This window comes from Heliangelus exortis, chromosome 12 (assembly GCF_036169615.1).
Source record: "Heliangelus exortis chromosome 12, bHelExo1.hap1, whole genome shotgun sequence".
Lineage (NCBI taxonomy): Eukaryota > Metazoa > Chordata > Aves > Apodiformes > Trochilidae > Heliangelus > Heliangelus exortis.
The window spans coordinates 277500-303536 of record NC_092433.1 but is presented as its reverse complement, the minus strand read 5'-3'; the positions used below and the strand labels follow the sequence as shown (position 1 = coordinate 303536).

Here is a 26037-nt window from a genome sequence, read left to right as displayed (position 1 = left end):
TCGCACCGCACGCGGCATACCTCGCACACCTCAAAACCCACACTGCACTGCACATCACACCTCACACAACTCTCAGATCTCACCTCTAACTTCACACCTTACCCGTTTCACACCCCGCAGGGGTGTGGGGTACCACACCCTGTACTGCTCCCCCCCACTGCACACCTCACACCCCGCACCCTACACCGCACACCCCACAGTGCACACCTCACACCCTATACCACACAACGCACACCGCACACCAGACACCGCACCTGCCGCATTTCCCCCCGTTCTCCGCGCAGGTCCCGCGGCAGCACAGCCCGGCCCGGCCCTTGGCGGGGACTGCCGGGCGCGGAGGGGACGTGGAGACGTCTGCGGCCCCGGGAGTCCCCGAGCGCTGTGCGGGTCAGAGGGGGAGACCCACTCCGTGCTCAGGGCAAGGCTCGGCAGCTACGGCCCTCTCTGCCCGCACGCTGCCCCTGCCCGGACCATCCCGGGCGGTTCGGGAGCGCGGCGGGTCCGTGCGGGAGCTCAAGCGAGTCGGGCCGCTGCTCCGCTCCGCTCGGTCGTGGGGGTCAGCCCGGGTTCCCAGCGCGGGTGCTGAGCGCCTTTCGCTGTGTTTTTTGTTTTCAGAAAAACACTATCAGCAGAACAATTCCCGCACCACACCCCTGTTATCATTTAGGCAACCTCCCTGTTTGAAATATTTTAAGTGGATAATAAAATAGTCACCACATCCGTGTAAATCCCCGCACCGAGGAGCCGCCGGGCTCCTCCTCTCTGCCGGGCCGCCCCTCACCCCGCTCCGGGCGGGCGGTTCAGCGGGGCGGCCGCCTGACCCCCAACCTCCCCAGCGGGGTCCGACCCCCGGCAGCGGCCAGCCCATCCTCCGTGTCCTTGTCAGCAGAGGGATCGGACAAAAAGCCAGCGGGGAGGGCACGGCGGGTTCGGGGCAGGTAGAGGGCCGGGCTCTGGAGCAGCGCGGAGCTTTTTGGTTGCCGAGGGAGACCGCCCCTCCGCATCTGCCCCGCTGCTCCCGGGGATGCTGCGGGTCGCCCGGGGCTCACCTCGCCGCCCCGGTTCACCTCGGGTGGGCATCCGGGAGGGAGCCCGGCAGCGCGTTACAGGCGGGGAGGCAGAGCGAGGGGAGGAGCGTCGGGGCCGGGGCAAAGGCATAAAACCAGCTCCAGGTGCTCAGCAGCCCCGGCGAGCGGGGCGGCTACCGCCGAATACAAACTTCATCCCCCTACCCGGTGCCGGCCGGTGGGAGCAGCGCCGGGTGCCCCATGCCGCCCGGCGGGCCGGGGCCAGCACCGGGGGGATCCCCCGGTGACACCCCCCGGAACCCTTGCCGCTGTCCCCCGGGCCGTGCCCGCAGGAGGAGCCGCGCTCTCCGCCCCGGGAGGATCGCTGCGAGCCCCCGTGCAGGCAGGTGATCCGTCTGCCATTTCTGGTTACCCTTCTTCCCACCTCCCACGCCTTTCTTCCCCCCGGCTGGACAACTCCCTCCTCTGGAGAACACGCCCAAGTAGCTGAAGAAGAGAGAAAGGGAGGAAAAAAAAAAAAAAAAAAAAAGAGAGAAGAAGATAGTTGACATTAAACCTGGGGGGACTGCCCGGAGCCGCTGGAGCTCAGGAAGATCCCGCAGCCCATCCATTGCCAGCAATAACGCGCGACGTGTGACAGTGACAGAAAGCCGAGAGAGAGGGTAGCGAGAACCAGCGGGGCAGGGGCGAGGCCGAGCGGAGCCCCCGGCCATGGTGAGTGCCCGCGGGGGCTGGCCGGCGGACAGGGGCCGGGGGCTGCCCGAGGCCGCGCTGCCCTGACTGCGACGGCGGCTGCCCGGGGCCGCCCTGCCCTCACCCCGGCGGGGGCTGCCCCTCGGGCCCCCCTGCCCTCACCCCGGCAGCACCCTTTCGCATGTTGGGTTGAGACACGGCAAGCAAGGAATATGAACAGGAAAACAAGGCGCTGGATCTTCCACATCTTCCTGAGCCTGGGGATTGTGTATATCAAGATCGGGTAAGTAACTTTTTTTTTGTTTGTTTTTTTCTTTTTATTTTCCTTTTTCTTTTTTTCCCCTTTCTTTTATAACAATTGCGCTCTCTCTCGCTCCCAGCCTAACCTGCCCAGACCTGTTACTATTTAACTCGGGAAGTCTCAAAAAGAAATGAGGATGGTGGCGATCGGGATTATTTCTTAAGAGACAGGTAGAGCCCCCGCACCTTTGAGCGACCCTCGTGGGCGCAGCCTCCGGCGGAGCGAGCTGGGGACCCCGGCGATGCCCGAGGCTGGGGATACGCGGGGGACTCCCGCAGCAGCCGTCCCCTCTGCCCCCGGTCTCCGGCGCGAGGGTTGTCGCGGCCGCCCCCGCCCCGCTCCCCCGCTACCTGCCGCAGCGCGGGGCGGGCTCCGCTTCCCCGCTCGGGAATCCCTCGGCGGCTGCAGCCGGAGGAGCGGCACCGGGAGGGACCAGGGCGGGAGGTGGCTGTCCGGTCCCGCAGCATCCCTGGTTCGGCCCGGCCAGGTGCGCCCGGCGGCGGGGGAAGGAGGAGCAGGCCGGGGCAGAGAGCCTGAGTTATCCGCCTTCCCTCCGTTCCTCTCTTCCTCTACCTGCTCAACGGGAGAGGGAAAACCCTCCCTGCCCGCTCCGCTGTCTGTGCGTGGCCCAGGCACGCAACGCCGCTGCATGTGCTTTAATTTACGAATGAGGAAGTTGGGTCCCGTTTTGGCAGGAGCCCACGTGCTCCTTATCTCTGCTTTTGGCCGCGGAGAGAAGGAGAGAGAAGCGGGGGGGGGGGGGGGGGGGGCGGGGAGGAACAGGCGGGTGTTTTCCAGGGGCACTTGCCAAAGCCCTGGGTAGGCAGCGGGGTGCTGCGGCCACCTCTGTAAGGAGCCTCCCCTCAGCCACCCCCTGTGTCTTGTCGTTGCAGGGGTTTTTCCTCTGTGGTAGCCCTAGGAGCCAGCATCATCTGTAACAAGATCCCAGGGCTTGCCCCCCGGCAACGGGCGATCTGCCAGAGCAGACCGGACGCTATCATCGTCATCGGGGAAGGGTCCCAGATGGGCATCAATGAGTGCCAGTTCCAGTTTCGCAACGGGCGCTGGAATTGCTCTGCCTTGGGAGAGAGGACCGTCTTTGGGAAGGAGCTGAAAGTGGGTACGTTGCCTCTCTGCTCGCTACTGACTTTATCCCACCCACATCACCCCAAAGGGGAGCACATGGGGAGTGAGTGTCACGGGGCAAAGCTGCTGGGGCTGGGACAGACCTGCCAGCTCACACAACTTGTGCCAGCCAGGGCAGGAATGCTGCCTTGAGCCTCTTGGCCTGGGCACTGTGGTTGTCTCCACGGACATGACTGGCATCTGTGGTCCTCTGGATGGGAACCTGTCATGAGCAGGAGATGTGGGCAGGAAAGGGGCTGCCACAAAGCTTAGCTTTCACCACAGCAGTCATCACATCTCTTGCTCTCACAAATCCTTTTGGGAAGGTTTTCCCATCTGTGTGCACAGGACAGCAGACTTATCCATGTACTTAAGGATGTGAAAAAGGTGTTTGGTTCTGGTTAGGGTAGTGGTCAGAGGCTGAATGCTGAGGAGGGTTAGGATTACACTTCTGGGTTGCAGGTTACTGTCCTGATGTCTGTACCTGGTGGGATTAAGGTCCAGCAATAGATCTCATTATGAGAGATTTCCACCACATAAATTATTCTGTAGCAGCTATATCTTAGTGCCATCTCTCCCACCAGGAGGAAGGGGTGTGTTCTCGTTTGAGGTGTCAGGGCATTTCCAAATGGACTCTTCCAGGCTGAAGATCCTATTTCCAGCTTCCATTTTTTTTCCCACTTAACAATACAAAATGTATAGAAATTCTTAACTAAAACAGGCATTACTAGTGACAAACATAAATATCACAGGAAACAGAGCTGAGTTGAAACTGTCATACTCCTGTACTGCAAAACACACAGTAGTGGAACTTAGTACACAGCACTTAAAATACTAAGGGTAAAGGAAAAGTTTTTTCCAAATACAGATATAGCCATTTCTAGAGCCATCACCAGAAGCTAATCACTGACAGGATGGCATTCTGCATCCAGAAGTTGGAGTTGAGGAGTGTGGTGTTCAGCCTTCAGGTCCCTTCTGCTTCCTCATCATCTCAAATGGAGATGCAAAAAACCAGAAAACCAGGCCAACAGTGCTTAGTGTGATAGGAAAGATGGATATTTCATGAGCACAGAAGTGACCAAGGACAGGAGATAGAAGAACCCAAGCATTCATCTAGCACCTGTGCTTGGCTTCTAGCTCGTTGGGAAACCCTCTGGATTGGCCTGGCTTCAGGCACCATTTAGTTATACATAAAAAAATGGCAGGATATGGCCTTTGTACCTCACTCCTTGAACTGTAGTGAAATGCAGAGATACAGCAGTGCTGCTCTGCTCTGGAACTCCCAACAACCCCTGGCATCGACTGAATCTATGTTTTATCTCGTGTGCATGCTGAAATACACATTGTCCAAAACTTTTCTATCTATGGGTCTATGGAAAGAACAGTAAGACAACTAAATCTGAAAGCCCTTTGTGAGTTACTGATCTTTTAACACCTTTGATAATCAAACACAGGGAGTCAAGTAGGGAATGTAAAAACCACCCTGCATGACATGGTGGAACATCTGGAAATGGACCATTTATTCAGATTAGCCCACTGTTTCTGTTCCTCGAGCTGAGTTGTTCCTGTCAGTGATCCATGCAAGGGTTTGCCAGTTATGTCAGTGATGAGTCCATTTGGATGGCTGACAGGTTTGGGCTCATTTAGTCTCAGAGTAACATTTCCTTAGACAGAAAAGGTGATAAGGGCTTCTTCTTCTCCAACAAATCACAAAACTGCAGAGTTATTGTGGTTTGTTGTATAAACATGCACTCAGTTCCTCCCCTTTCCCAAAACTGAATTATTTAGCTAGCAGGTTATATTTAGGTCCTTTTAAAGAAAGTCAATATTAAAGGAAGTAGACTTTGATCTGTCTTTAAGGTGATAACTCTTAATATGTTCTATCTATCCATCACAAGGTTAAGATGGATAGGGTAAATTCATCATTGGTTTCAGAACACGGTTGGGTTTTAAATGGCATCTGAATTACAAAACTCATCTAAAGAATGACCAAACCCTTCAAATTTAAAAAGGTTATACCTTTACATTTGAAAATAAACTTCGATAAATATCCCACAGGTTTGAAATCTGCAGTGGTGAATTTTATTGGTGCACAAAACGTGCATGGTGTCTCAAGGACACAAATACTCAGGCCCCCAAGCCCCATGGGATATTATACTGTAATCACTCCTGCTCCTGTCCTCTCCTTGTTCTTCCACTTCTTCCCTGTGAGCATGTACAGAGACCTAGAATATCCGATACAGCTTGTCTTTCTGTGGCTATAAGGAAGAAGCATCTGTTCCCTACATTTCTCTATCTTCCCCTAAGTTCCCTCTGTCAGGGTGTGCTCTGGGTTGCCAGTCGGAGATTTCTCTAAAGGCTAATACTTCCCTCCAGTTAAAAGGTAAAACCTCTCTGCCATAAAGCCATAAATCAAATCTGGTGCCCCCCAAAGAGGAGGAGATGAGCCCTAAACAAAAGCAAGTGAGGTTAACATCTGGGCAAAGATCCTCGGAGCTTTTTAATTAGCAGCCACAGCTCTAGATTTTCAGCTCGCTGACAAACTACTGTTCCAACAGCAACTCATACATTGGTACCTTTTATAGCATTCAGAGACTGATTATCCTTCTTGGCCAGTTGCATCCCTCAGTTATTACCTCGGAAGCACACGGGGCACCTTTGTCTCGCGGGCCACACATGACCTCATCCTGCTGCTGGATGAGAGGCTTTGCTCTGCCCCTGAGCAGCTCTGATGCACTCTCTCTATGATTAGGAGATGACTTCAGAATGACAGGAACGTGCCTGGCCTCGGCGCTGCACTGCTGCGCAGCAAGCAAAGGCTCCTATCAATGCGGGAGGATGTGCTGAAGTAACTCTTATGCTAATAGGATCTGCATGTGTTAGCCCATACAAATAAGTTCCCTTGGATACCACAGAGTCTTGTGAATTATCTCCCAGCCCCTGATTCTGATGGCACACCAAGCTAAATCTCTTCACATCCAGGTTCCCTTGCTTTCACCTTCACCATGTTGTGGATGTTATGCAAACTTATGCAAATTATTTAAATTCTCGTGTTGACTCTGCGAGATGATTCAAGAGGCTTAAGTTCTTCTTGAAGTTCTGCTGTGTGCAGCTGAGGGACCCTGGCACTCTCCCCCTCTCTGCTTCTCTTCTATTTTTAAAACAGCAACCTTCAAATTGGTGACACAATTTGAAGTCTGTAGAAGGAAAGCATCAGACAAAATGTTCCCGTTCTAATCTGTAGTATGCAAGCGGCTGCATTTTAACAAATTCACATATGATCTGTCTTCTGGTGCAAATTTAGTTGTAGAGTTATAGTTAGCAACCATTTGCATTCACCATGCAGCATATTTGTGATCACAGACTGAGTTTCCAGCTCGTTCAAGCTCACTTCCAACCAGTGTGCAGCACATACTCTCCGTTTCTTGAGTCATTTTATCTACTTTGTCCTTCAAAAGAGAGATTCTTCCCTCCTGTGGATATCTTATCGTGACAGCTGGTGACAATAGTGCCAGTAACATGAAGAGAAATAACAGAGTAAAAGTGACATCAGTTTACAGCAGCTGAGGGCTCAGTCCAGTTGTGACAGGAAATGATAAAGTCGCAGTCAAGATCAGCACAAGGATTTTTTTTCTAGATGGTTCTGTAATCACCTTATAAATAATGTAAAGTCACAAAGAGAATTTTTAAAATAACCATGGAGATGATGCAATGCTGCAGTTATGGACACTTTTAAAAACAAACAGTATTTGTAACAGTGGTCAGCAGTTCTGTTCCTGAAAACAGCCACAAACAAAACCAAGGTTCTACAGCAGCATAGGTCAAAAGCCTCCTGCCCACTTCTCTTCAGGGGAAATGTGGTTCAAGCCTAAAGATCTGAGCAACTAGGGATGCCTTTGACAGACTCTGAAAATCAGATTTGGGTCACAGCAAGAGCAGAAGCTTTTCATCAGAGAAAGAGCACTGGCTTTTCATCAGAGCTTTCATGGCCCATTTTGCGGTGTGGTCCTTGTGAGCAGGCAGTGCCCAGCAGCTTTGCTGCTTGTGGCAATCACAAGCCAAGGAGTAACCATCTCAAATAATTGCACCGGGGGATGTGTACATTTCATGGTATCTAGAGGACAGCATCATATTGGCATTACAGGGGAAAAATACAAATCCATGTTCTTTTGTCACAACTCAGCAGCACTGAAACTTTCCAAGTGAAAATAATACAGACTATTTGGCTGCATCTCTACAAAGTGGAAACTCATTTCAGCACAGATCTATGACAAGAAAGGCACAGGAGAAGCTGTCACAGACCCTGCCTGGCAGAGGATGCAGGGAATTAGCCCAGGGCTATGAAAACATAGTAGACTCTGAAGAGCTTTACAACAGAACTGGTTTGAAATCAAGTTTTCATCCTGGTCTTATTAAAATGCACCAATTCTTTAGTTTGTTTTACACTGAAAAATATTTTCATATAGTCACGCTAATACCTTCATCCATCCAGCATTACTCACATCACTAAGGAAAGCTGAAAGCTGAAAAAAATTACAACTACCCTGCAAGCCAAACTCTAGCTGGTTCACTAGCTATCAGTTTTCTCTTCTGGTAGTATGCAAAGCAGTACAAGATCTATCTCATTCTCCTACTGGGTCTGTTAGAGTCAAAAGAAACATAATAGAGTAAAACTTCATTTTGTCACTGTGTTAAAGGCAAACACTTCTAACAACATCCCATGTTCAAGAGAGGCTTTCATCTTCAGCCATTTTCTAGAGCTTTTTGATTTTACATACTAGTGTAGTCTCTTGTGTCAGGTTTTAAAGTCTGATTTGTTGAATTACAGAGTAACAGATCAGGGAAACAAGCACTGGCAGTCATAATGAAAATACTTGCTCTTTCTACATTGCATGGATTGCAATGCAGACCTACACAAGTCTGTGGGAAATTCAGTCTTAAGTGCTGTTGCTCCATTAGGTGTAGTTGATATTTAGAAGACAGACTGCGAAATACTCCGTTTTCTGAATCACTGATGCTACAAAACCCCTGAGCTACACAGAAAAGCAATGCTGTAATTAACAGGAGTCTTTCTATCTACTCATGTGAGGTCAGAATTTGCACTTCTGTGCTAATTTTCCAGCCCTTAAAATGAGTAAGTTGTCAGTATCTTGCATGAGAACAGTTATTTGAAGGGAAAACAGAGGCCAGGCTGAAACATGGCCTGAACACCCAAAGCCCAGCATGCTGCATTATGCAAAAAAAAAGTCAATCTTTCTCAGCAGGGACTGTCACTGTAAGATAAAACATTGCCCGAAGGTCACTGCAGTTGGAATTTCCATCAGAAGGTTTTCATACCTGCCTTCAGATGTGTCTTGTGAGTACATGTTCCAGGGAAACAGAAGAGCTTACAGTTCATTAAAGGGTGGGAGAGTTTTCTCCCATGGGAGGTCAGTGCATGGGCTCTGAGGTGAGGCAGATCAGAGCCATGTGAAAAGGGAGAAATGCTGTTCAAACGCTAAAAGACTGGCTCAGATTTTTGTAATTTATGTGCCTTGAGTTGTAACTTTTTACTCTTAAAAATGATATTTTAAAAAATAATCACTACACCTGAAGTGTTTCCTCTCCAAGAATTTCAGGTGCTGATGAAACAAACTTGAACCTGCAGAAGTGGGCAGTGACTGAACTCCCCCCCACCTCCAAGACTCAAATTCCTCTTAGAGCAGCTCTACTGATTCTATTTATTGGTTCTGATCTTTGTGAAGAGCAGGCTGCTGATTCATAGGGAATAGTCATTTTCATTTCAAATCAGTGCAATATTTTGTATTCAACACAGAACCATTACACAGAGGGTAAGAAAAACAGGAGACAGATCCTTCAATGATTTTTTTAAGGTACCATTTTTGTTAATCACAAAAGCTAGATTAAATAAAAATAAAAATAAAAAAACTGCAAGACCAGACATAGTCTACTGAAGAGACAAAGCCCTAAGTAGGCAGCAGATGAGTTCTGTTCTTCATTTTTCCTAGCTATGAGTTATGACCTCTGTAGAGTGATGCGAAGCAATGCTGGCTGTGGCACATAATTGGCAAGGTGTGCTGTGTTTTCCACCTTTATATTTTCAAAATCATATTTCAGCTCGTGTCACTGCAGATAACTCCCCCTCTGACCCTTTGGCTTTAAATAGCAGAAAACACAACCCATGTTTTCCAGGGATATAAACAGAAATTTGTCTTTTTTATTTCACAGCTTAGTCAGTTTATGAGGGATGCTGGTAGGGTGGGCCAAGCTATTCAGAAACATGTTTAGATCCCAAGAGGTACCAAACTGCTGAGCACCTACTGACTTCAGCAAGTAAATCACCTCTGTATCCGGCAGGTTTAGGTTCTGTTTTCCACGCAACAAAAAAGTATTGTGCTTTTTTTTCAAACTAGGTTCTCACTTCTAGCCAGTGTGAATGAAGCTTTTTACAGACTGCTCAAATTTTAAGATTAAACTTCAAAAATATTAAGTTAGCTAAATGAAAATCAGAATGAAGAGGATGAAGGAGTTGGCTCTAGTTCTGCTCAGTGTTTGGAGAGCTACCTGGGCTGGTAATATTTATATCTGGCACTTACATGTGACAATTTGAGCACCTCCCTATGTGACATCTGACACTATGGCAGTGGTTGACTGTGCAGGGCTCACAGGCAACGTTAAAGACAGCTTGGGATTGTCACCTGCTTCCCAGCAGGGACAAAGGGACACTTCCCAAATGGGTCCAAAGACAGGACCCCAGTGCTTTGAAGGAAGAAAGTTCCACCCATCAGCAGGGTGGAGCTGCACCAAGGCCTGGATGCCAAGCTCTGTTTACAGCTCCTGTGCACTGACTCTTGTGCACTGACTCCCGTTCACTGATTCTACACTTTGCTCCAAAACTGCAGGTTCTCAGGCAGCTGCCATTCTTCCTTTGGCCAGTTTACTCACCATAAATGTTTTTTGTGCAAGTCACTGGCTGGAAAAGCCTCCATAAAATCCGCTTAAAATGACCCATCTGGGATCATGATTTGCACAAAGCTCGACCAATCTGTTAACTGTATGCAATTTTAAAATAATTTTTAACCTTTTTTTTACAAACACGTTAAAAAAATAATCACAGATTTAAGTCCAGTTTTTTCAAGAATGGATTCAGTGGAAGTTGACTACAAGAAGACTTAATGGGTCTCCACCCATTGTTTCTAGTGAATGGTTCAGAAAATTGTTCAAGAGACAGTCTAACTCATATCAATGAGAACATTTCATTTAAACTCTTTCCAAGGGTCTTTTCTGACCTCACTGCTGAAATGACAGCACTTTACTCTTCCAGCTTCTAACTTTCTAACCATCTAGAGGTTATGACTGCAGATTAGGGTTTTCCACACCCTTTGAGATACACAGAAGAGGGGTATCCTTGACATCACCACCAGCATACCAGCTACCTATTTTTTGCTAGAAAATAAGTCTTTTGCTAATTCTGGTCATTAGCCAACATGGGCTTTGTGTTCCACATGGTGTGAGGTATTGCTGCCAGCTCTGTTCTTTCCTTACCCTGTGTTCTGCATCGTATCTCCTGCTTTGCTCACTTTCTTTGAGGGGGATAGTGAGGCACAGGTCTAAGTTGGATGTCAGATGCACATAAAAAGTGTAGGCTGAAAAGTAAGCAAGAAAGAAAGCAAAATAAGGACCCAATTATTCTCCCACACGTCAGGCTTGCCCAAATCATATCAGGTCATTTCCTGAACTGTTCATCTCTGGGAATCCAGAAGTGATGAGGTTGTGCCTTTCAACCTACTTGTATTTTGAGATTAGACTGAACATGGAAGGACTCTTCCTGCTCAGCCTGATCCAGAGCATCAGCAGAAGCTCAGAAGAAACAAACTGCTGTCTGCGGGGAGCAGCTGTCTGGGTGTTCCTGCTTGCAGCACTGCTTCCCTCTGAGATCCTCCAGGGATTTCTGCTGAAATCAGAGGTAGGGCAGTAGTATTTGTTATTTAAAAGTGTTAAGAAAACACACATGCTCATGTTATCCCATCTGCTTACAAAGCTCCTGTGACAGTATTTTGGCACCTACAGCACTGTCGCAGAAGAGGCCAAAAGGAGCTGAGCCTGCCCCTACATTTCGGTGAGCTAGACAGGCAAATGAAGCTTAAGAAAGTGAATCATTTATGGAAAACAGGGATAGTTTGATGCAGACCTGACAAGCCTGTGACACTTCATCAATACTGCACAAGTGCAAAGGCACTTCCTTCCTGGATCAATTTCTCCAGACACTTAGTTTGCTTACCTTGTAATCTCCTAACATGGAGTTTTAAAAAGCTGTTAAAACTTTCTCCCCTCACCCAAAGAAAACCTTATAAAGCAACATAGTTTGTGGAAATATATTTTATGATAAAGCTTGATGTTGGATCCTGGTTCTGCTAGTTTTATACCCTCTGCATTGAATTTTGTTCCCCTCTAAGGAGAAAAAGATCTGCTTAGTCTCCCAGAATCTCCCAGAGTTTTTTACTCTACATCTTGAAAACAACTTGTGCTAGATCAGAAATCACCCAGCCAAAGGAAAAATAGAATCAGATGCAAATTTCAACCTGAAATTTTTTTATACTATCCCACTTTTCCTGCTTCATGAAACAGAAACATGTAACACATCGCTGGGGGGAGAGCGTGGGATTTTTACTGCGCTCTCCCTTATTTCTCAGTGCATTTTTCATAGTGTTGTACTTAAAATAATGATGACATTGTTGAGGAAAAACTGGAGGAGGACTGACAAGCTCCTCAGTAAGCATAGTTCACAGCGGTATCAATAGGAATATTGCTAATAAAAGGGCATGAAGTTGTCCATTAACAAATACTGGCAGTGTCTCAGGCCAGGCTGGATGGGGCTTGGAGCAACCTAGGCTGTGGGAGGTGTCCCTGACCATGCAGGGGGATTGGAACCAGACGACTTTTAAGGTCTCTTCCAACCCAAACTATTCTAAATACTACTTTATTTCCCACCACCTTTTGGACAGCTATCATTTTAGAGACCAAGCATCCACAAAAATCAATACTCAGAAGAGCAGAGAGATGCTTATGCCTGCAGATTTACAGCACTTCTAATAATAGCCGTCTCATGCTGGCACTTCAGGAACTTGCCTACCTTTTCCCAAGCCATGTCCCCATATTATGCCATGTATTTATGGATCTGTTTTTATTCCAGGTAGCAGGGAAGCAGCGTTTACCTATGCGATCATCGCTGCCGGTGTGGCACACGCCATCACAGCAGCCTGTACACAGGGCAACCTCAGTGACTGTGGCTGTGACAAGGAAAAACAGGGACAGTACCACAAGGAGGAAGGCTGGAAGTGGGGAGGCTGCTCGGCTGACATCAGATACGGAATAGGATTCGCCAAAGTGTTTGTGGATGCGCGGGAAATCAAGCAAAATGCCAGGACACTGATGAACCTGCACAACAACGAGGCTGGGAGGAAGGTGAGTACCCCTGCCCTCCCCGGGGCACTGTGTCCAGCCTCGGGGGGGAGAGGGCGTCCCATCACATGCAGGGCATGACAACCACAGCCTCATGTTATGGTAGACAAGTAGGCACCTTTGCAAGTTATAGGAGCTTGTTGGGCCATCTGTGCATCAAATATTTGTCTAAATGCTACTCTTTACAGCTGTAAAAAGAGAAAAACAAACAAACATTGTAGCTGGCAAATCAAATGGTACTTGTGATAAAAAACTGCTCCTGGGTGGGTGAATGGGATCCTTGTCAGGTTCAGACATGAACATCTCACTCGTTTGAAAAGGGATCTTTTTCACCCAACTGTTTAAACCTTGCTCTTTGTAGCAGGCTACCTCTACAAGGAGAAAAAGACTTCAGCAAATAGACCACAGGCTGACTCACTGTCACACTCTGATACGGATTTAGTTTGTCATTTTGCACATCAGGTTCCTGCCTCCTCCCTGTTCTTTGCGACCAAGTAGCTGAAAGCAGCTCCTGCAGAACCAGTGCTGGGAAAGGCAGGAATCCAGCAGCATCCAGCACAGAACTTCCCTGGGAATCTTGGGTGCTGACTGCTCCAGGTTTGCTGCCTTTGCTGTTGGCTGCACTCTTTGGGGCTGTCAGTGGCAGCTGTGGGAGATGCAAGACCCAGCCTCATCCCTGTTCCTCAGATCCCCGCAACCCCCAGGAGGGGTTCTGATTCCAGCTGGGAGTAGCCAGGGGATGTCTGTGTGCTCCCAACAGCCAGTCTCTGCTTCTCTGCTTTCCCTGCAGGAGTTCCCCATCACGTCCTGCACAGCCATGCACATCCTCTTGCTCTCTCATCTCTCTTGTTTCCCATCTCCTCTGATAGTGCTCCTGGGCATCAGAACTTATTTCAGCATTGTGTTAGTTTGACTAAGAAGCAAAGGGGAGAAGGCAGTTAGGAACAGCAGTTCATTTGTGCGTACTGGTTTTGTTGGGGTAATTAACTGTAGGCTTTGCAACATCTCCACTTATGCTGGAGCCAAGCTGATGGCATTGAATAAAATCCCTTTACATCCCCAACAAAAAGCCCAACTTTTCTTTCATTTAATGCTACTATAGTACTTTTATAGGTCAGATTCTGTTTTTTACTCTGCCTAGTATCCTAAATGCTTATGTCTGGCTCTCTAGTACAAACATAGTACTTCAAAACACTAGCAAAATTAGCACTGATTTCTGAGACCAACTGGAAGAGTAACCATTAGTATTTGCTAATAAAATGATCTAAAATTCAGTGTCTTTAGTGCTTGATACATACTGAAAAGCCTGATAAACCACGAAGGTCCTACTGCAATAAAAACCAGCAGAGCAGTGTCACCTCTGAGAAAAGGCTGAGAGGGGAACTTATGAATGTCTGTAAGTATCTGAGGGGTGGGTGTCAGTGTGAAGGGGCCAATCTCTGTTCAGTGGTGCCCACTAATAGGACAGGGAATAATGAAGCCAGAACTTAGGAATTTCCACCTCAGCATGAGGAGAAACTCCTTGAGTGTGAGGGTGAGGGAGCCCTGGCCCAGACTGCCCAGAGAGGTTCTGGAGTCTCCTTCTCTGGAGCCTTTCCAACCCCCTGGATGTGTTCTGTGTGTCCTGCCCTGGGGGATCCTGCTGGGACAGGGGTTGGACTGGGGGATCTCCAGAGGTCCCTTCCAACCCATAGTATTCTATGATTTTTTTGTGGGAAAGCTGCTTCCCTGAAAGTTCTGCTTTTATTCAGTCTGTGCTGGGAGTAAAAAATTCCCAAGTCAACAAGACAAATTCCCAAGACAAACCAGCCAACAGAGAATGTCCAACAGAGATAGAACTGGCTGTTGTCTTAGAAAATTGTTTCAATTACAAAGCTAAAATATATAGGCAAAAAAAAAAAAAAAAAAGAAAAAGAAAAAAGAAGTTGCATTTCTAAGATCTGTTATCACGCAGGTGTAGACAGGGGGTAGAGGAGGGACACCAGTACTGGATCTGGCCTGAGGGAAGGCAAAGTGTTCAGCAGCCTTCCCTTGGGGACGTGAGTCCCTTGTATTTCTCACCTATATGTGCACAATTTGCTGTCCTAAAAGATTCTTTCTGGAGGATTCAGTTCTACACATTGTTCTGGGAGAACAGTGGTGTGTACTATCTCTGGCCATCTGCCATTTCTCCAGCAGGCTTGGGAACTGTTCTGATGTAGAGATATTTCTATGCTTCTTCCTGCATCCCTTACAGAGCAAAATGACTGATCTTTGTTCGAACAAATCTCTGAAATCTTCAGGGGAAAGAAAGAGGAGCAGGACTGAGAAGAGGCATGTTACTCCACCATCCTGTAGAGAATGAGCAAATGATGTTTTTGCTAGAGAGATTCCTTTCAGGCTTTGCTCTTCTGTGAAAGATCACAGCATTTAAAGACAATTGGCAGAGGGAGGCCATTAGAGTATTTGGCAAGCTGGGTCTCTCACAACCTAACCCTTTCACAACAAAGACTGTCTTGTTTTGAGGTGGTACGCTCCCTTTTGGAGCAATATGGATCTTATCAGCCTCCACACAGATACTCTTGGTGGCTTTCCTTTGGGCTACAGATTCTTGTCTAGTTTTACTTGCCTATGGCTAGTTTTCTGATTATATTTATGCACCTAGGAGACAGACTGGCACCTACTGGGCTCCTAAAAATAAGCTAGATGTTCAATTCTTATTGATTTGTTATCTTCACCTGTAGGCACAGCTGTGTTGTTCAGAAGTCAGTCCCTGCTGCTTCTTTGGTCTTGCAACACAAACCAGCCCTGTACCACGCTCACTCTCCCAGCACTCACAAAGGACATGTGAAAATGTCCTTTTTTTAGGATGACACCAGCTGCAGGTGATTTGGGATGCACTCTAGTAAACTATACATATATTAACCCCTTGTCTTCTTGAGATTCACTGTAAATTCACTTGTTTGGTCTTGGCAAGGAAGAGCTGAGTGCCCTGCAGTGGGTAGGCCTGCTGGGCTTACCAGGGAAACTGAGCAGGAGTAGGATAGCATGGGATAGACCAACCAGAGTACCAGATAACCTGCTCCAGACTCTTTGGACATCTCAGTTCAAGACTTTCCACCTTCTCAAAGTCTTTTTCTAACTAGACACATGTCTCTGAACCTACTCTGTCAGAGCAATAGTATAAGAATCTGCCAGTTCTTTCTAGAAGCAAATAAAACTTGACCGTGTTAAGACACAGAGGATTTTAGACGTCATAGGTGGAGAACCTCCCTGTTGCTATTCCCTTCCCTGAACATCCTGGATATGTCTGGCCCTTCAGTGATCCTTGTGTGCACAGCCCAGATGCCACGAGAAGATGATGCTGCCACCCCAGCCCAGTGTGGCTGAAATGTCCCCATTTCTAGCAGCTCCCACACTGCAAACCAATGAGGTTTTTGAAGCTGAGAAGACTGGGTTTGTTCAGCCCTGAGCAGAGAAGGCTCAGAGGAGATCTTATTCTGATCTTCCAGTACTTAAAGGGGGGCTACAGAGCAGATGGAGACTCCCTGTGTACAAGGAGTCTCATGGACAAGAGGAGGGGCAATGGGCACAAGGTGCTCCTGGGGAGATTCCAATTGGACACAAAAGGAAAATTTCTTCCCCACGAGGACAGTCAGACACTGGAATGGATTCCCCCACTTTGGAAAGGTTTAAGTCTCAGCCCAAGGAGGTGCTGAGACATCTCATATAGACAATAATATCAGAAGGGTTGATTGGACCAGATGGTTCTTGGGATACCTTCCAAGCTGCTCTGCTGGGATCCAGTCCCTGCAGAAGGGGCACCTGTGGTGCCTGCACTGCTGGGATGGAGCCAGGAGCAGCTTTCCTCACAGGTCTAGGACAGGGCTCCAACTCTGCTTCTCTGTCTTTGTACAAACTAGCAGGACTCTGTTCTGCAGCACAGACATAGCTTCAAAGTTCCCAGGCTTCTTGGAGGGGAAGGGGCAGTGTTCAAAGCAGGGGTCACATACACCCTACAAAACTGGCCCCAAGCCACCCGAGAAGCCTCGCATCATTTGTCAAACCTTTTGAAGAGCAGCTATTTCTGGCCTCCAGAAGCAGAGTTTAGAGTGTCTTTCCTCTTTGAATTAGTATTTCCTGAAATGCTGATTCACTGCAGGAAGAAGCAAACAGGACAGGGAGAACAGGAGGAAAATTCATAACAGCTAGGTCAGAAAAGAGAGATAAAGCTTGAATTAATTTAGAGGCATAATCCTGATTTGCCCTGCAAACTTCCATGTGAGGGGCTGTAACTACAAGGCTGAAATTGTCTGTTAGCATATTTGTCTTCCCAAGTACAAAGTGAATTAAATTACTCTAAGTAACACAATAACGTATATCTGAGAGATACTTATGCTCCGGAAAATAAATATGTTATTCTCAGGTGATCCTGCTAAAAACCTGCAAGATTTAAAAAACAAAAAAAAAAGTAGGTAAAAATAGTTAAGTACTGAAGGGTTCTACATATTTTGGCTGTAAACTTTTTGTTTTGACAGCATGGCAAGGTACATGACCAGATAGCTCTCTCCTCTCTCTCTTTTTCTCTGTGACATTGAAATTCCACAAATGGCATCTTGCATCAGCGTTACATCATATTCAGTATAATGCAATATTATGAGTCATTGTTATAAATCATGGGCACAGGCTGCATTAGAAGCTTTTTGCAATTCAAGAGCACATGAAGGTGGATTTTTATTCTGTATTGCTCTCTGAAGGTACACCTGGGTGCACTAGCTTTGCAATGTATCTTCATCCTCAGAGTCAGTAGCACCTCAGGTTTTCCTTTTAGCCCCAAGGCTGCTGGAGCGTGGGGTCTGTGCCCAAAAGACCTGCAAGCAGAGCTGGGAGAAAACAGGAGGTGTTTCTGAAGCAGATCATGCAATGATCATAATAGCATGAAGTGTTTAAGATTTTATCCTTTAGGGAAAACTGTAATAATGTTGAAGTGAAAGACCAGCATTTGGAAAGCATGGAGTTCAGGAGTTGTCCCCGGTTGTTCTGTGAAGCCCACACTTGGGTCATCTCTGACCTCATAAGGGGATTGCTGCCAGAGAACTCTCCTGAACTTCTTCCAGTTCTTGCACAGCATGCAATCACCACACTGCTGCAAGAATTTAGCTGTCTTCCAGAGGAGACAGCTATTTCTGCTTCATTGGAGATACCTTTGATTTTAAATAGCCCACCAGCCTGTGAGGAGCAGCACAGAGCACAGCCTCCGGCAGATGAGTGACTTGCAAGGTTGTAAGCATCTAGAAAAGAGACAAGGCAGTGCCAAACAATTTAACATTTATGATTTTTCTGAATTTAGGCATGAAATTCTGGAGATTTAATAGTTCTGCCTGGACTAAATCTTAAAGTATGTGAAAACATGGCAGCACTCCTGTTTGCAGCAGTTCAGAGGCATGGAGAAGGAGGCCAGGGCTGTGGCCTTGCAGCACTGAGGAGGACCAGGACCTCCCAGGGAGATCCCAGCAGTGTCTGGTAGGAGCTTTGCTCCCAGAAGATGCTCCTGAATGCACACTGCCTGGCAAGTGCAGTGCTAGGAGGGCACAGTTGCTGTGCCAGGAGGACACAGGGCCCAGAGTGGAGCCAAAAGTTTCCTCCCCACGTTTGCACTGGATAGAATCTGGCCCTCAGCAATTTCAGCACACAGCACAACTGGCTAATACAACCAAAACCATGTACTCCTGTACTCAGCTGTCTCTCATCTCTGCCAGAAAGAATGTCTATAATGGCATACACACACCAGAATAAAGCTTGACTGTGTCTGGAGTTGCTGAAATTACCATAGACTCCAGAGAGTCTAGGAGACCAGCTCCGAGCAGAGCAGAGGTGGGTGAGGCTGCCCTGATAGTCCTGGCACCAGCAATCAAGTGATATTATAGTATCAGCAATACAGCCACATGTTTCTAGGAGTTCAGAATTTAAAGGTGCCCTTCCAGCTGCTCTTAACATCTTCCAATGGGTTTTAATTTTTTTTTTCCCTTTTGGCAGGGGCACAGAAATGTTCCTGATTTTTCTATTCAAAAGCTTCTAGTTCTTAATGTTAGGGCTGTCTCTTAAGTACAAAGCTGGTGAATGATTTTCCTCTTTCCTGGTAGACACTAACAGCTTGTGAAATGATCACAGCTATGGTACATTCCTGATGGAGAATGGCTTGAAGCTGGGAAGCATTTTTCAGGAGTAACTTTCTGCTTCTAGTTACAAACTCTTGTGGGGGATCCTGAGGAGGCAAGCACACCCAGCAGCAGTTGTTGGTGCTTCCCCTTGCTGCTCCCTCACTTCCCATCACCAGCAGATGTGTTGGGCACTCAAGGCTTAGCCCAGTGCTGCACCTGCAACACACAACTGACTGAGCCCTTTCCAAGGTTTCTTGCCTGTCTGAGAAGAGCTCAGGAAAAAGCCTCCATTCCTGTGGGAAGGTGGGGAGCTCAGTGGAAGCTGCTGGAAGGTGGGTGCCCCTTGTTGATAGTGGCAGCAGCAAACAGGACAGAGGAGGTGGCTGGAGGTGTGGATCCAGCACAGGGCAGAGCAGGGGCCCAGCTGAATAACACAGCAATGAGCTAACCCTGCTGACACTCCAGGAGAATGATCTTCAGTCAAAGCAACACACAGCACTTCCACTCACAAAGCAATAATACTCTTAACAAATAAAAAAAAAAAAATCAGTTCCACTGCTAAAATGTCATGTAACATCTGGAAAATCTGGTGTTAGGTGCACCACATATGCCTATAGAGAGGGTCCTGGTAGCTGGCTTGCTTGATCAAGCTGTACAATATATTTGCTAGATTAAAGCAGGCAGATGGAGAAGGTTTATATACGTGGCTTGTGCCTCACTGTGACCAGACAAATATGTAAAAAATGCTTCTGATGAATCTCAGACTGACACAACTGTAAGGTAGAGGCAAAGAGAAGAAGTTCCCACCCACAGACCTGGTCCACTTACAGCACATTGTCCTGGGAAACCCCAGTCCTGTCCCACCCAACCCTTCCTCCTCAAAGTCTGGCAACACAGCTGGGCTCAAAGCAACTTAAAAATGAGGTGCAGCAAAGTCTTCCCTGGCAGCTTTGTCACCACACATTGACTGGGGGGCAGCAGAGTTTCCAGAAAGGCCAAGCACTGAGTTTGGAGGCAAACTCACTCACTGAATGGGCAAACTCCCCTTGACGTTGGTGGGACCACAGAACACAGCCAAGTTCTTCCAAAAACTCCATGCCTACTGATGCAGTGGGAAAAAATTTCCTAGGTGTGAAAAAATATATACATCCTGGGCACCCTGACAGTATTTTGTTGGTATTTGAAAGGTTCTATTTTATGGCTTTCCTACTTTTTTGTTGCTGTTTGTTTTTTGGATAATAGTCTTAAAACAAGTCCAAACTTGACAGACAAGCTCTGCATCTTTTCAACAGCCCAGAGAAAAGATAAAGGGAACATTAATGTTACTCTAAATTATGAGAGGGGATTGGACTGCACAAGAACTGTAATCCAGAAGAATGAATTTTCATTCCACTTGTCCTCCACTTTCAGCTAGTCAGAGATTGTGATACATGGTCCTACCTGTTTTTTTGGCTTTCAACTCCATCCTATATCTTATGTGGCTGAAAACTGAATTCCTGATTTACGCTGAAGATTAGGGCATGATAAATGCTATCACTTACCCGTGGTTGCAATTTTAGAGGATTCTGGCATTATGAGCAAAACATGCATTTCATGTATATAATTACTAGAGCTGACAATCTGTCATGCTGCTCTCAAAGATAGCTGAGATTGAGGGCCAGGTCTGTTAATAAATAACAAAGATCTCAAATTCCAAATTTAATATCATGCACCTTTTATAACTGAAATAATCAGATGCTTGCTGTAATGATAAATTTGCTCAGCAAAGCCATGGGCTGGGTCATACATTTTTGGACATTTTCTATTTTAATTCAGCCATTGTCTTTGGACAATTAACAGCATTTCCCACAGGACATACACTTGTCAGAGGGGAGAATCATCTAGTCAGAAATAGTGGCTGTAGAGATTATTGGATCTCCCAATGTTTTCAGCACCTTTGGATGGGACCCTGGGTAGAGTATTCAGTGGCTCTCATGTCAGAGAACTAAAACCCTCCTTTCTAAGCAAACATTACTGGATTGAAATTGATTGAAATGCAGCTATCACAAAGCCTAATCACTTCAAAGTAAAACTGTGTTCTGTTTGGGTATTGTAAAACTTAGGCTGATGGTGTAATAGAAGTTGTAAGAAAGATTAAAAATAGTACTTACTAGCCTTAACTCTGACCTGTAAGCATGCCTGGTTTGCCTTGCATTCTTTCTATTAACCCCTGAAATTTATTTTTTTATTGAGAAATGAAATCAGAACCCAAAATGTTTGGATCCTGCCAAAGTACAGATTTGCAATTTTCAGAAATAGCTGATGAGTACAGTTCTCCTTCTGTATTCCCCAGCTGACACTTGTCACACTTCAAGTATAGGTTTACAAATCAAAGGCTGATTTCCTTGTATGAAAATAGACACTTGTGTCTCCATAACGTAGCAATATTAGCAAAACTCAACAGAAGAGATGGCCAAGTCAGGAGGGAGCTAATGGTTAGGCTAGGCTATTGACTGAGAACCAGGCAGTGTTTGTACCCCGAGTCCTGCTGGAGCTCTTGCACTGTGCAGTCTCACATCACACATCTGACAAAGTATTCCCAGCCACTCCATAGCTCCAGGTCTGTGTGCTGGAATCTCTCCCACCGGGCTCTGTCAATGGGGACAGAAACTGGACAGCTGCAGACTTCTGGAGACCGAGCTGAAAGTAGCTCCAGGAACATTTCCAAGAACCTTGCAATGATGTGTCAGGAAGATGAACTTGGTTACCTGGGCTAAGTAGAGAGGTTTGGAGCAAAATGTGATGGGGTTTTTGGTAAACATGAAAGTTAAACCAAGATTTGGTTTGAATACTTTCTTAGACAGAAACCTCTGAAGTCACAAAGCCCTGAACACTCACCAAAAGCAATAACTGCATTTGCTGTACAAATGGAACAGGCTTTTGCTTCAATGGAAAAAATTTCCAGGTATTTTGAAGTAAACAATTAAAAATCAATTAAATGGAGAACAATCTTTTAGTTCAAGGACACAGACAAGGCCTGTTTGGGTGCTAGAAGAATGTAGAATGTATTTACTGAAGGACAAGGGTTCCAGGGAACTGCAGAGAGGATGCTTGGCTCTGCGTGCACAATCAGCGCCAAAGCCAGTAGTATTAATTTGCAATAGAACTGCTTGTTGAAATTACCCTGAGCCTTCTCATAGTTCAAAGTGAGCTGCTCCTCATGAGCTGCACTTGGTCCTCTAGGACAAGCAGAAGGAAAGTGTTGGTGTGGACAGAGCCTGATCAGAGCTGAGCCACCACCCATTGCTTGTTCTCCAGCCATGGGTTCTCCTGGTGACATTAGCTGGTGGCCTACACCAAGAAACTGCACCTGCCTTAATGATTCTAGATCTTATTATACTAAGTGTAAGACGTCCCACAGTTCTGAGTACAACCATGTATTCTCCTAGAGGACTATTCCCACATCAGATTTTAGTTGAGTCATAGCACATACTTTTATCTCTGATTATAGAAGTCTGTCAGTCATAAAACTATGGAGATGGCACAATAACTTGTAAATACAGAAGTTCAGTAAGGAGTTAGGTATATACTTTCAAAAGACATGGATTAAGACCTTGGTTAAAAAAGGAAAGCTCCAGGAAACATAACCAATTAGGCAGTGGGGATGATGTCCTGCAAACGTCTTTCAGGGGCTGCCAAACTGCTTATGAATTGCTGGGGCTCTGACAACACCAGTGTTCAGCCTGCTGCCTCACATTTATATCTGTATCTTCCCTGTGGCCTTTTATGTCACAGAAGTTCCTTCAAAATGCCTCCCCTTTGTCATATTTGGCTGAATTTACTGAAAAAGTGCAGCCTTTAGCGATGGAATGTGGAAAGATAGGAGGGCAGGAGTGAGCCAGACATCAAGTGAGTATTCAGGCTTTGTTTCCTCAGAAAATCAACTTGAGAGGTCTGCCTTGCTATAGTTGGAGCAAATATAGGCTACAAGATGTAATTAAAGTCTCAAAATAATTTCAAGAAAATTATACATTTAAATAACTATGCTAAGGAATACCTTAGCAAGAAGATTTTTTTTTTTTTTTGTAATTCTGTTTAACAGTTATGCTTTATATTAATGTTCTTCTGAAAGTAAGATCTGTAAAATTACTATCTGATTAATACATTGAATGGGTGCTACAGACATATATTTTCTTCTATTAATGGGTTTATATGCTGGTGAAAGTGTTTTTTAGAAGTTATTGTTACAGACATCCTATCACCTTCTGAACTGAAGACCCAGAGCAATTGGTTAAACCTTTGTGAAAAACATATATCTTGATATCAAGACTCATTTATACATGGTTTAGGGAAACTATTACTGGTATTGTTAGATGCTGCTGCTTAACTAATCTGTAAGTAGTAAGCAGGTAGATCTATTAGCAAAGAGCAAAGAGCAACAGCTACGTCTGGTCTGGGGGGTGAGCTGACTGAGGGGAATGGCATGTATAAATACAGCAAACCTCAAAAGAGAATTTCTGTTACTATGTGATTGCTCACTGATCAAACTAAGGCTTTAACTCTTGCTTAAAATACCTGTTAGGATGGAAAGGAAAAAAATTGCATTAGCAGATAAACAAGAGTGCAAGCCAAAGATGTTTGCTTAGATCCTACTATGCATTATAGATAAAATTAGGAAATTCCACTTTCTTCTGCATAGGAAGAAATTTTCATTGACAACAGGCCAGAAAATCCTTGTTAAAATTCTTGGCCTGGAGACGGGCATGCTGATCTGGCAGCTGCCAGGTTACAGAGATAGGCTCTGCTAGTAGGATCTTATCTCTGATAAGTGGAAGCTATTTGAAAGCATGGAAGTGGGGATCTATTGTCCCATCTGCAACTGGAGGGGGGGAATGCTTATGTATAAAACTAAATTTGAAAGTCATCTTTGTGGAATAATTTTCTCAGAGGAATATTACAATTAACGCCAAAATCATGGAACTTCCTGATAATGTGGAAATTTTGAATGGTAAGCACAAAGTGTGGGGAAAGCTGTTCACAAAACAAAATGTGTTATTGTGATCAGACTTCTGCCTTATGATAACTGCATTAATTGCATGCTGACTAGCTGGAGGAGTAATGGGAAATTTCACTTAAAAATGACAAGAATAGGTATCATTTTCCTGGGCAGGTGCTGCTCCACGTGCCAGCATGGTTGTTTCCCACCCAGGGTACAACCATCCTTGGCAATGGGCTTGAAAAAACAGTGTGAATGAAGGTGTCTTCCCAGCTGATGAAACAATAGGTAGGCAGAGCAGGCAATGAGGACACCTCCACTGTCATTCACCAGGTTCTGAAAAGTATTTTAGCTATTAGGACTGAAGCTTAAAAATGTCTCTCTGCAGATCAAATATGAGGATACCTGCTGGTTCTCTCCAGACCAAAGGAGTTCATGAAGAAGTTAAACTAAGAAATACTGCATTTTTTGTAAAGGTCGTACTGAAAAATTAACGTAGGAAGATTCTGACATCACTCAAAAAGCGTGACAGGAAGGAAAAACATACTTTGTTTACTAAAACTGCTGGTTTAGAGAACTAAAATTTATACATGTTTTTCAGCATGAGAAATATGCTTTGGATAGTACTATTTGCCAGGTACCTAAGGGTTAACCCTCCTGGTTTGGTATGCAGCTAAATGAACCTATAATTAACGTGTGTGGCTATTGGTTAAAAATGTTTGGAAGCAATATGAACTGATATTATTTTGCAACAAGTACTCCTGCCTGTACCTGGCTTTATTAGTTTAGCATGAGAGGTGTTTTCTGATAAGTTGTCTGGAAGGAGTAAGACCATTTTTTGGTTTCTATCACTCTTTGGAAACTTTCTCTGACAGTAGAAGCATTTGTCAGAATGCTCTACCTGGTTGCTCCCAACTCCTTGTTGTCCAATGCCAGCATTTCTTCATTCCAGTGCTTCACTACCAGTGGGGAGAGTTACACGGAGGATGAAGTTCAGTGGGAATGAGTCAACCCTGCACCATTCTTCTCTCTGTGTACATTTGCTGTGAGGAGGTGGATTCCAGTTGTGTCATTTCCTGTGTTCTCTCCTTTTTTTTTTTTTTAAATGTGAAGAATGACTCAGGCTCCATGACACTGCCCAAAGTGAGGGGCACTGAATAACCCCCAAGACTTTAACTCATTGTGGTCCCAAATTGAGGAACGTAAATAAGGTTTAGTTCATCTTGCCTAGGACTGCTTCCAAATTCTTCAAAACCACCATGCTAAAATAGGAACTATAGGAACAATTAATTGCTTGCTTGGTTGTTTAAAAAGCCCCCACTCCATCCAATGTTTTAATGGCAGCTCCATGCATTGACATTTAGAAGCCCGGAGCATCTATGAAGATCACTGTCCCAAGATCAAAACTAAAGCCAGGCACACGGGACATAGGATGCTGGAAGAATTCTACTGACTTTGAAGAGGTCCAGGTCAGCAGATATCACTCAGTTAAGGCTTCACTGACTTCATTACTCTGATCCATAAATTGACTACAGGACTGAGCTCCTACATTGAAGCACTGATTAGGGAACAAGGTGTTTTTAACAAAGCGTGTTCATAATCTTTATAATTTATGGCAAAATACCACACAGATCACTATTTTAGAGAGGCCCATATTAGAAGCATCAGTATTTTGGGTGATTTTTAATTTGTGACCATGATGAATGGTAGGTAGATATGATCTAAGAAGCAACATTACGTTGGTAGCAGGTCCAAATCCAGAAAAACTGCCATCTCACTTTCTTTAGAAATTGTCAGTGAACAATATGTTGTTTCTTCATTTTCAAAACTACCCTAATCATCATCTTTTATTCCCTTCTGGCATGAACATGCTATCCATTTATCTTTTTGGAGAGGAAGATACGCACTGCAGAAACTTGAGGTAGCGATAAGAGGGTAAACTAGAAAATACAGCAACCCTGTCTGGGATTCTGTAACACCATCCCCCTTCCCAGGCTATTCTAGCTTCATTGTACAATGTGCCTGGACAACAAAACTATTCAGTATTTCACAAGCTAAAATCCATCATATTCACAGTGTCAGTTTTGCTTGGACAGAAGCAAAGAGTGATCTTAGATAAATTTTTCTTTAATCTCACAATCCCATTTGGGTAAGGGGCAAGGAAATCACACTTTCACTTTAGCACATATAGAACATAAAAATAGTATTTTGAATGTCTTGAATACTGTTCAGCTATAATCCAATAATAGTGGGTAAAAGCCTGTTAAAAGAAACCAGAGTTTTTTCAGAACTATTTTTTCCAAGTTCCTTTTT

The 26037-nt window shown here is 45.6% G+C and overlaps 1 protein-coding gene across 1 annotated transcript in view; it reads left to right on the top strand.

The window, feature by feature from the left end:
- Positions 1–914: 914 nt before the first annotated feature.
- Positions 915–26037, top strand: part of WNT7A (Wnt family member 7A) — a 36875-nt gene continuing 11752 nt past the window's right edge. Inside the window, exons 1-3 of the mRNA XM_071755311.1 lie at positions 915–2004; positions 2916–3142; positions 12341–12612. Of these exons, the coding sequence (XP_071611412.1) occupies positions 1934–2004; positions 2916–3142; positions 12341–12612 (570 nt within the window). The 5' untranslated portion in view covers positions 915–1933. The remainder of the gene's footprint in view (positions 2005–2915; positions 3143–12340; positions 12613–26037) is intronic.